The sequence below is a fragment of the Pongo pygmaeus genome, chromosome 5, assembly GCF_028885625.2.
Source record: "Pongo pygmaeus isolate AG05252 chromosome 5, NHGRI_mPonPyg2-v2.0_pri, whole genome shotgun sequence".
NCBI classification, from domain to species: domain Eukaryota; kingdom Metazoa; phylum Chordata; class Mammalia; order Primates; family Hominidae; genus Pongo; species Pongo pygmaeus.
In genome coordinates, this window is record NC_072378.2 from 32,143,811 (window position 1) to 32,155,275 (window position 11,465).

At 50.2% G+C, this 11,465-nt stretch overlaps 1 protein-coding gene across 2 annotated transcripts; it reads left to right on the forward strand.

Annotated features, from left to right (window-relative positions):
• The first annotated feature begins 2,895 nt into the window (after window positions 1–2,895).
• Window positions 2,896–11,259, forward strand: HSPA1B (heat shock protein family A (Hsp70) member 1B). Of its 2 annotated transcripts, none has more exons than XM_054492505.2 (2): window positions 2,896–3,007; window positions 8,195–11,259. In XM_054492505.2, the coding sequence occupies exon 2, from the start codon at window positions 8,959–8,961 to the stop codon at window positions 10,882–10,884; it is 1,926 nt and encodes a 641-aa protein (XP_054348480.1). In that variant the 5' UTR covers window positions 2,896–3,007; window positions 8,195–8,958; the 3' UTR covers window positions 10,885–11,259. The 2 variants fall into 2 exon arrangements, with proteins under 2 accessions (XP_054348480.1, XP_054348479.1); XM_054492504.2 differs by lacking the exon at window positions 2,896–3,007 and adding an exon at window positions 3,180–3,353.
• Window positions 11,260–11,465: the final 206 nt, after the last annotated feature.

Consider the following 11,465-nt stretch of genomic DNA (forward strand, 5'->3'; position numbering starts at 1 on the left):
AACGCCCACTACAATTCTTAAAGCTCCCGGAGTGAGCCCTTTTAAAAATAAATTGTATCTGGCCGGGCGTGCTGGCTCACGCCTGTAATCCCAGCACTTTGGGAGGCTGAGGCAGGCGGATCACCTGAGGTCAGGAGTTCGAGACCAGCCTGGCCAACATGGTGAGAGACCCCCACCCCCTCCGCCCACCTCCTGCACTAAAAGTACAAAAATTAGCCAGGCGCCATGGTGTGCGCCTGTAATCCCAGCTATTCGGGAGGCTGAGGCAGGTGAATCACTTGAACTCAGAAGGCAGAGGTTTCAGTGAGCCGAGATTGCGCCACTGCACTCCAGCCTAGGTGACAGAGCGAGACTCCATCTCAAAAAATAAAAATAAATTGTGTCGGCCAGGCGCAGTGGCTCATGCCTGTAATCCCAGCACTTTGGGAGGCTGAGGTGGGTGGATCACCTGAGGTCAGGAGTTCAAGACCAGCCTGGCCAACAGGGTGAAACCCCGTCTCTACTAAAAAATAAAAAAATTAGCTGGGCGTGATGGCGGGCACCTATAATCCCAGCAACTTGGGAGGCTGAGACAGGAGAATCGCTTGAACCCAGGAGGTGGATGTTGCAGTGAGCCGAGATCGTGCCATTGCACTCCAGCCTGGACAATGAGCGAAACTCCGTCTCAGTGAAAAAATAAATAAATAGTGTCTAAGGGCGATGAAAATGTTTTGGAACCAGACAGAGTTGACGGTTGCATAACATTGTAAAGGTCAAGGCTGCAGTGAGCCATGACTGCACCACCGCACTCCAGCCTGCCCAACAGAGTGAGACCCTGTCTCTAAAAAAAAAAAAGAAAAAATAATTGTATCAATATTACATTAAAGCACTTTATGAGCTTATGTGTACCTCAAAGCCCATCAAACCATTCACTAAATACTTGTTATGAAGAAAATCCAGTGTTATGGGAAATGATACATACAGGTAGACCTTGCTTTGGAAGTTTGAAAATAGAAAATAAATATGAAATGCTTAGGTTTCCAGGCCAGTCTATAGAGGAACATTTATCTCTTATGGTAGTTAAACTGTAGTACTGTGGACTCTGGCCACAATGTAAATCAATCTTCATGGGAATATGCCTTTGCTATAGGACCTCCTCTCCCCTTCAGAGCTGCAGTAGCATTTGTGACTCTGATCTGCAGACCCTATAGTGACTCTAAACCAAGAGCAACTACCACTACGGTGGCATGGAGTGGGGAAAAGGGTAATTGGAAAAGGGTGGAGATTGGGAAGGACCTACCAAACGCCTTTGTTGACACAGTAGAGAAGTCATCAGACATAACATTGAATGGAGGCAATAAGAGAGTTCCTATGGCTCTATCAAGCTTATTAGTAGGTGTTTTAACAAGAAATATGTAAAAATTATTCCTTGTCGGCCAGGCACAGTGGCTCACGCCTGTAATCCCAGCACTCTGGGAGGCCGAGGCGGGTGGATCACTAGGTCAGGAGTTCAAGACAAGCCTGGCCAAGATGGTGAAACCCCACCTCTACTAAAAATACAAAAATTAGCCAGGCATGGTGGGGGGCACCTGTAATCCCAGCTACTCGGGAGGCTGAGGCAGGAGACTCACTTGAACCCGGGAGGTGGAGGTTGCAGTGAGCCGAGATGGCGCCACTGCATTCCAGCCTGGGCAACAGAGCAAGACTCCGTCTCAAAAAAAAAAAAAAAAAATATTGCTTGCCTGCATACTCTAGCACAGAGTACTGTACCTTTAAATATTCACTTTGTAACCTCAAGAAAAGAGGTTGAGGGAGCTGTGGAATTAGCAAAGAGAATGCAGTGCCATCCATAAACGGATTAATGTTTTGAGTAGCAGAGGAACTTTGAGGGAGGAAAAGTGCAACAGGAAAAATAACTGCAGGTGCGGAAAAACAAATATAAATATCTTCTCGATTCCAATCACCTCCTACCTTCCTATGCCAGGCCTCAGAAAGCAGCAGGCTATGACAATAAATTTGATTTTATATGGCTTTTGAACCCAGGATTTTATTTTATAACATATACACATTGTTATTCCTGGTCTTTAAGAGTTCTTGTCATCCTCAAAAAGACAAAAAAGATACAAAAACAAAAAATTAACTACAGTATTTTATAGATGTGAGAGAAGTGGGCAGAAATAATACGGCTTTAGGCTAAAAAAGGAAATGAGGTTATTTCAGGGGGGAGCCAATATTGGCGATTTCTGAGGGAGCGATCCTTACGTGAATATAAAAAATTGTGACAGCCACCATTCCTCCTGCTAACTGATCTAAATCCGTCCCCTTGGGAAACGCCCCTGAGGTATCTATCAGGTGTAGTTCAGCCAGAGGGAGTAAGCCCACCGGGCCCTAGTCCTTTCCTAGCACCACCATTTAAATGGATGTTTGAGGGGTAGGGCAGCGGAGCATTCCAGACACGGAGTTAAACCCGCCCCACCCCGCTGGCCCACGTCCAGCCGGATCAAGAATTGGAGGCGAGAGGAGCAGGGCGTGGTGGCGCGGGCCTGGAGTCCCAGCTACCCGGGAGGCTGGAGCGGGAGGATCGCTTAAGCCTGGGAGATCGAGGCTGTAGTGAGCCGTGATTGCGCCACTGCACTCCAGCCTGGGCGACAGAGCGAGACCCTGTCTCAAAAAAAAGTAAAAAAAAAAAAAAAAAAAAAAATTAGAAGGGAGGGCACCGGAGGAGGGCTCGAGCAGGTTCACAGGTTTGGACTACGGAGGAGACCAGAAACCGAGAATCACTCCTGAGGGTCTAATTTTCTTACTCTCCTGATGCCTCACGGGGCGAGGGACTAGAACGGGGCGCTGAGGGGGCCGTAGGCAAAAGCCAACCGACTCGATCCCCTCCTCTCCCATCAGTCGCGCGTCCCCGCGCAGACGGGTGCGCGCTGGCCGCGGGCGGTGGGGACCTTCTCTTCTCGCCTCTGGCCACCCAATGCATCTGATTTAGTTGTATGAAAGTTACAAAACTCTCCAACATTTTCGTCTTGTAAGTTACCTAGTATGAGAGAAACTCGAAAGGTCCTTTTTTCTTTCCTCCTTTAATCCCTTTTTGGAAAAAAAAAATCGGAAAACGCAGGAGTCGGACAGGCAGTCCCGAAGCCAGCCCCGCCCTCAGGCCCCAGCGGCCCCGCCTTTTCTCCCCGCCCGCCCGCACTCCCCCCTTTCATCCCCTTGGCTGAGGCTTTCTTCCCCGTCGCTGGCTCTGCCCGAAGTTTCTAGAGTTTTCTGACCTTCAAGGCGAGAACTGCTGTGTCATTCTTAGGGACACTCCCCAACAAACTGCGCCACCCGAGTCTCTCCCTCCTCTCGCCAACCGGCCCTAAAACATCAAGGTTAGTCAGGACTCTATTTTTAACGTCCAGAAGATTCTGTGAACTATATGCCAGCCTTGCCATAGTAACGGGGCTCCCCCCTCCTTTCCCCTCTTTCTGCTTGAGCAATCTGTTCTATCGGAAAGGAAAGGCAGGGCTGGGAGAGCTGGAAGGTGGGGAAGGCAAGAGCTTGTAGGGGCCATGGTCGTGAGTCCGAAGAGCAGAGCAGCAGCCAGGACGGGAGTCCCTGGCTGATCACATACCCGTGGTGCCCTTAATGCTCGCAGAGGCCAACACTGTGTTCATTTGTTTTCCTCTTTAGAGAATAAAACAATTAGGTCTAACCACAAAATTAAAAGCAAACAAAACCCAGTTAGGTTGATGAGCCAATGTGGGAAGGAGTACAAAATGAGTGTCAGAACCCGTGGGTCCAATCACCGGTTCTGTAACCTGTCATCTGGGTAACCAGATCAAGCCAGGGAACTTCTTTGATCCTTGGTGCTGTCTTTGAAAATGAAAAGATTTGACTGAATGGCCTGTGCCCGCAGATCTTAGGACAGTTTTTACATTAAGCTGAAAGCAGCTGTAGTCCTAATAATGGTCCCCAACTTTTAAACACCTAAATAAGAATGACTACGATTCATATCTGAGAGTATGGGATCCCCAATAAAAGGAGGGAGAAGATCATATTCTCTTTGATCATGTAGGGAAAAAAAATTTTTTTATTCGAGACAGGATCTCTGTCTCCCAGGCTGGAGTGCAGTGGCGTGATCGTAGCTCACTGCAGCCTTGACCTCTTGTGCTCAAGCGATCCTCCTGCCTCAGTCTCCCAAGTAGCTGGGACTACAGGCACCTGCCACCACGCCCAGCTAACTTGTAAAGTTTTTGGTAGAGATGGTGTCCCACTATGTTGCCCAGGCTGATCTTGGACTTCTGAGTTCAAGTGCCTGCCTTGGCTTCCTAAAGCACTGGGATTACCTACCTGAGCCACCACACCCAGTCCAGGTATTGTTAATTATGTTTTAGAGATGAACACGTCGAAACTTGTGTTATTTAGTCAACGTACAAGTACTTCTTTGTTGAAAAGAAAAACAGCCTCACCAAAGAAGTAGAGCGCAGATGCAAATCCAGGATTTTCCCTTCCCAGATTTTTTCTTTCCATGCTGCTAGAAATGGCCAGGGTTCTCTTTGTCATTGAAGCATTTGTCATTCATTCAGTTAAGAATGCCTGCCTCTAGATTTCATATCAATTAATTCTTTTGCTTTCATCTGGATGAACTTAAAATTATACCATCTTTTTTTTAAATTTATTATTTTTTTGAGACAGAGTCTTGCTCTGTCACCCAGACTGGCGTGCAGTGGTGCAGTCTCAGCTCACTGCAACCTCCACCTCCCGGGTTCAAGTGATTCTCCTGCCTCAGCTCCTGAGTAGCTGGGATTACAGGTGTGCACCACCACGTCCGGCTAATTTTTGTGTTTTTAGGAGAGACGGGGTTTTGCCATGTTTGCCAGGCTGGTCTTCAACTCCTGACCTCAGGTGATCCGCCCACCTCGGCCTCCCAAAGTGCTGGGATTACATGTGTGAGCCATCGCGCCCAGCCTATACCATCGTTTAAAATGAACAAAATTAAGAAAACTACTGTTTGAGGAACTATAAAAAGGAGAGGGAGAAGGAAGGAAAAGACCCTGCAGCGTCAGCCTGAAGAAGGCTCTCTTACCCCACACTGCTGTAGCAATTATGTTCTTGGCACTCCCTTTTCAGTTCTCTTGTCCCTTTGAAAGCATCTGACCTGGCTTTCACTTTGGGGACTCTGAGCTCTGATCCTTCCAAACACAGAATCCAATAAAAACCTAATTCTGAAATTAATCACATTAAAGTTCTGAAAAATCTCCTGGGGTTCTTATATATTAACCTTAGACAGCAATTAAACTTGTGACTGGATTTCTGCCTTGGGAAGCACCCAGTCTAAAAGGAAAGAAAAGGCTGGCGTGGTGCCTCATGCCTGTAATCCCAGCACTTTGGGCGGCCCAGACGGGCGGATCACTTGAGGTCAGGAGTTCGAGACCAGCCTGGCCAACATGACAAAACCCCGTCTCTACTAAAAATACAAAAATTAGCCAGGCGTGGTGGTGTGCACCTGTAATCCCAGCCACTCAGGAGGCTGAGGCAGGAGAATCGCTTGAACCTGGAGGTGGAGGTTGCAGTGAGCCGAGATTATGCCATTGCACTCCAGCCTGGGCAACAGAGCAAGACTCCATCTCAAAAAAAAAAAAAAAAAGAAAGAAAGAAAATTCAAGTGACCCTCTCCTTGTCAGGAAATGGACAAGGAATATGTATGTGTGGGTTTCCAGTCTAGTCCACAGAGGCTTCACTTAAAAGCTAGGTCAACTATAGCACTGTAGACGCTGACTAGTGTGACTGATTCAAGAAAAACAGCATTTATATTGGATTTTTCTCCTATTCGGAGAGCACCCAAGATTTGGGGTCCCAACACCACATCTACTTGCTAGGCAGTTGAGACAGTGATGCCCTTTGCTTCATGCCAATGGAGAGGTTTTTTTCTCCCCCTCTCCCACCACCCACCCCCCACTTTTTATGTTTCTCAGCAGAATCAGAGAAGTATTTTATTTTTGAGGAGTTTCACTCTTGTTGCCCAGGCTGGTGATCTCGGCTCACCGCAACTTCCGCCTCCTGGGTTCAAATGATTCTCCTGCCTCAGATTCCCAAGTAGCTGGGATTACAGGCATGCGCCACCATGCCCAGGTAATTTTTTTTTTTTTTTTTTTTTTTTTGGTATTTTTAGTAGAGACGGGCTTTCTCCATGTTGGTCAGGCTGGTCTTGAATTTGTGACCTCAGGTGATCTGCTGCTTCGGCCTCCCAAAGTGCTGGGATTACAGGTGTGAGCCACCTTGCCGGCCTTTTAAATTGTAGATTTGGAAGGAGGGAAGGAATGAATCCAGACCTGCCAGTAGTAGCAGTTGATGGTGAGGAAGCTTCCAGAGGGAGGGGTGAGGTTAAGGGTCTCTGGAAGTGTTGATACACTGTGCAGCTAAGATGAACATAGTTTGGGAGAATCTTCAGCCAGACATTTCATAGAGAAATGTTTGGGAAAATTCCTGAAGTTTGACCGGTTTGACTAGTTTAGAGAGGTGATTCATTAGGGAGCTAAAGCTGAATGTGAAAGTTATCACCTACCTGCACATACAGACACACACAGATTGTTAAAGCAATTTATTTGCAACATGAGTTTAGATGAGTGAATTATAAACAAATGAATACCCTTGAATTCCAGGAAGAGGTGTTTTGATAGCGGACAGGTGTGTGTGTGCAGGTAGGTGTGCATATGAAAAGTGCCAATTGAGCAAAGTGTTTAAAAACAGGATTATTCCTTCATCAGTAACTTCTTCCTTCCATTTGTGCTCAAGGAATATCGCCATGGCAATGAGGGTATTTTTTTTTTCTTTTCTCTTTTTTTTTATGGTAGGTTGTAAACATAGTACTATTGCTTCAACCCCCTCACATTTTCCTTTCAGATGCCTAACAAAGGGTCTTGCATTCACACTAAGAATGAAGGAAAAAAACAAAGGGAAAGTAAATTACTAAATGCAACCGTATTTAAAACAGGAGGAAGGAGAATCCGCAGGAAGTTGGAATCTAGGATAAAAACTTAGACACATTCAGCCTGGCCAACATGGCGAAACCCTGTTTCTATTAAAAATACAAAAATTAGCCCGTCGTGGTGGCACATCCTGTAATTCCAGCTATTGGGAAGGCTGAGGCAGCAGAATTGTTTGAACCCCAGGGGCAGAGGTTGCAATGAGCAGAGATCTCGCCACTGCACTCCAGCCTGGGCGACAGAGTGAGACTCAGTCTTAAAACAAACAAACAAAAACAAACAACAGGCCGGGAATGGTGGCTCACGCCTGTAATCCCAGCACTTTGGGAGGCCGAGGTAGGCGGATCACGAGGTCAGGAGTTCGAGACCAGCCTGACCAACATGGTGAAACCCTGTCTCTACTAAAAATACAAAAATTAGCCAGGCATGGTGGCGCACGCCTGTAATCCCACCTACTCAGGAGGCTGAGGTAGGAGAATCGCTTAAACCCCGGAGGCGGAGGTTGCAGTGAGCCGAGATCACGCCACTGCACTCCAGCTTGGGCGACAGAGCGAGACTGTTTCAAAACGAAAACAACAAACTTAAGACACATAACCTGAAGTATTAGAGGAGCTGGTAACTAGAACCTGGGTCCCAACCCCTCCTGCTTTCCAGCATCACTCCACACAGTTTGCTTAAAGAGGGCCACCTGCCAAACAGCTGTAGTATGTGATGTTAAAGAGAGCTAAACACCCCCCGCACCTCCCTCCCAGGCTCACCATCTTGTTACATTTGACCTAAAAACGGTGACAGCCTAGGGGTTTCAGGGACAGACAGAAAATCTTACTCAGGACTGTGAGGTCCTAGTTCTACACACTGTCCAGGAGTGAACCAGGAATTGAGAAAGTAGGAAGGAGGTGTCCCAGACCCCAAGCTAGGAATGGGGAGGGAAATGGAGGAACCCAAAATGCCTTAAGGACGGCCTACATACTAAGGATAATTTTTTTCTAACTCCTGGTGGCAGCTGAGGGGAGCGGCTGAGGGCGGGGACAGGGGTGCGGCGGACCCACCCCTCCCACTACCCGACCAGCGCCTCCCTTCCTCCTTGGATGGGTGCTCCTGTCTTGCTAAGAACTGCCTGTTTACACAACTGCTTTCCTTGTGAAAATTTAAAGGCTCCTATTCCCAGTTGTCCCATCTTTGCAGGTTAAAGATTATGTCAAAAACTATATTGCATTATCTCTTTACTTCTCCTTCCCATTAAGATGGAAAAAACATCCGGGAGAGCCGGGCCGTTTCTTCAGGCAGACTAGGCCATTAGGTGCCTCGGAGAAAGGACCCAAGGCTGCTCCGTCCTTCACAGACACAGTCCAATCAGAGTTTCCCAGGCACATCGATGCACCGCCTCCTTCGAGAAACAAGGTAACTTTCGGGTTCTGGTTGTCTCCAAAGTCATCCGAACAATCTCGCACCGCGCTAAAATTACAAGCCCAGAACGGGCCCTTCCTGTCAATTACCTACTGAAGGGCAGGCGGCTAGCACCGCCATGGAGACCAACACCCTTCCCACCACCACTCCCCCTTTCTCTCAGGGCCCCTGTCCCCTCCAGTGAATCCCAGAAGACTCTGGAGAGTTCTGAGCAGGGGGCGGCACCCTGCCCTCTGATTGGTCCAAGGAAGGCTGGGGGGCAGGACGGGAGGCGAAACCCCTGGAATATTCCCGACCTGGCAGCCTCATCGAGCTCGGTGATTGGCTCAGAAGGGGAAAGGCGGGTCTCCACGACGACTTATAAAAGCCCAGGGGCGAGCGGTCAGGAAAACGGCCAGCCTGAAGAGCTGCTGCGAGAGTGCGCTGCCTTTTCCGAGAGTGACCCCCGCGGTCCCAAGGCTTTCCAGAGCGAACCTGTGCGGCTGCAGGCACCGGCGCGTTGAGTTTCCGGCGTCCCGAAGGACCGAGCTCTTGTCGCGGATCCCGTCCGCTGTTTCCAGCCCCGAATCTCAGAGCGGAGCCGAGAGAGCAGGGCACCGGCATGGCCAAAGCCGCGGCGATCGGCATCGACCTGGGCACCACCTACTCCTGCGTGGGGGTGTTCCAGCACGGCAAGGTGGAGATCATCGCCAACGACCAGGGCAACCGCACCACCCCCAGCTACGTGGCTTTCACGGACACCGAGCGGCTCATCGGGGATGCGGCCAAGAACCAGGTGGCGCTGAACCCGCAGAACACCGTGTTTGACGCGAAGCGGCTGATCGGCCGCAAGTTCGGCGACCCGGTGGTGCAGTCGGACATGAAGCACTGGCCTTTCCAGGTGATCAACGACGGAGACAAGCCCAAGGTGCAGGTGAGCTACAAGGGGGAGACCAAGGCATTCTACCCTGAGGAGATCTCGTCCATGGTGCTGACCAAGATGAAGGAGATCGCCGAGGCGTACCTGGGCTACCCGGTGACCAACGCGGTGATCACCGTGCCGGCCTACTTCAACGACTCGCAGCGCCAGGCCACCAAGGATGCGGGTGTGATCGCGGGGCTCAACGTGCTGCGGATCATCAACGAGCCCACGGCCGCCGCCATCGCCTACGGCCTAGACAGAACGGGCAAGGGGGAGCGCAACGTGCTCATCTTTGACCTGGGCGGGGGCACCTTCGACGTGTCCATCCTGACGATCGACGACGGCATCTTCGAGGTGAAGGCCACGGCCGGGGACACCCACCTGGGTGGGGAGGACTTTGACAACAGGCTGGTGAACCACTTCGTGGAGGAGTTCAAGAGAAAACACAAGAAGGACATCAGCCAGAACAAGCGAGCCGTGAGGCGGCTGCGCACCGCCTGCGAGAGGGCCAAGAGGACCCTGTCGTCCAGCACCCAGGCCAGCCTGGAGATCGACTCCCTGTTTGAGGGCATCGACTTCTACACGTCCATCACCAGGGCGAGGTTCGAGGAGCTGTGCTCGGACCTGTTCCGAAGCACCCTGGAGCCCGTGGAGAAGGCTCTGCGCGACGCCAAGCTGGACAAGGCCCAGATCCACGACCTGGTCCTGGTCGGGGGCTCCACCCGCATCCCCAAGGTGCAGAAGCTGCTGCAGGACTTCTTCAACGGGCGCGACCTGAACAAGAGCATCAACCCCGACGAGGCTGTGGCCTACGGGGCGGCGGTGCAGGCGGCCATCCTGATGGGGGACAAGTCCGAGAACGTGCAGGACCTGCTGCTGCTGGATGTGGCTCCCCTGTCGCTGGGGCTGGAGACGGCCGGAGGCGTGATGACTGCCCTGATCAAGCGCAACTCCACCATCCCCACCAAGCAGACGCAGATCTTCACCACCTACTCCGACAACCAACCCGGGGTGCTGATCCAGGTGTACGAGGGCGAGAGGGCCATGACGAAGGACAACAATCTGTTGGGGCGCTTCGAGCTGAGCGGCATCCCTCCGGCCCCCAGGGGCGTGCCTCAGATCGAGGTGACCTTCGACATCGATGCCAACGGCATCCTGAACGTCACGGCCACGGACAAGAGCACCGGCAAGGCCAACAAGATCACCATCACCAACGACAAGGGCCGCCTGAGCAAGGAGGAGATCGAGCGCATGGTGCAGGAGGCGGAGAAGTACAAAGCGGAGGACGAGGTGCAGCGCGAGAGGGTGTCAGCCAAGAACGCCCTGGAGTCCTACGCCTTCAACATGAAGAGCGCCGTGGAGGATGAAGGGCTCAAGGGCAAGATCAGCGAGGCCGACAAGAAGAAGGTGCTGGACAAGTGTCAAGAGGTCATCTCGTGGCTGGACGCCAACACCCTGGCCGAGAAGGACGAGTTTGAGCACAAGAGGAAGGAGCTGGAGCAGGTGTGTAACCCCATCATCAGCGGACTGTACCAGGGTGCGGGTGGTCCCGGGCCTGGCGGCTTCGGGGCTCAGGGTCCCAAGGGAGGGTCTGGGTCAGGCCCCACCATTGAGGAGGTGGATTAGGGGCCTTCGTTCCTTAGTATGTTTGTCTTTGAGGTGGACTGTTTGGACTCAAGGACTTTGCTGCTGTTTTCCTATGTCATTTCTGCTTCAGCTCTTTGCTGCTTCACTTCTTTGTAAAGTTAAGTTGTAACCTGATGGTAATTAGCTGGCTTCATTATTTTTGTAGTACAACCAATATGTTCATTAGAATTCTTTGCATTTAATGTTGATATTGTAAGGGTGTTTCTTTCCCTTTAAATGAATCAACACTGCCACCTTCTGTACGAGTTTTTTTTTTTTTTGGCTGTGCGAAAACACTACAAAGGCTGGGAATGTATGTTTTGTATGTTTTTATAATTTGTTTACTTAAATATGAAAAATAAAATGTTAAACTTTTTCTTGTCTGTTAATATGTGAAGATAATGGATATTTGGGGAGGGATAGTGTGTGAATTCCATCTATCTTTATAGTCTGAAAAGAACAGTACTTCTGGAGAGTTATACATGTAGGAGTTAGGGCTACACATATTTTTGTTAGGGCTTAATTGTGGGCCTTAAGAGAAATTGCAGGTGCCCGTCTTGATTAGAGTGGGGCTTGTTTCA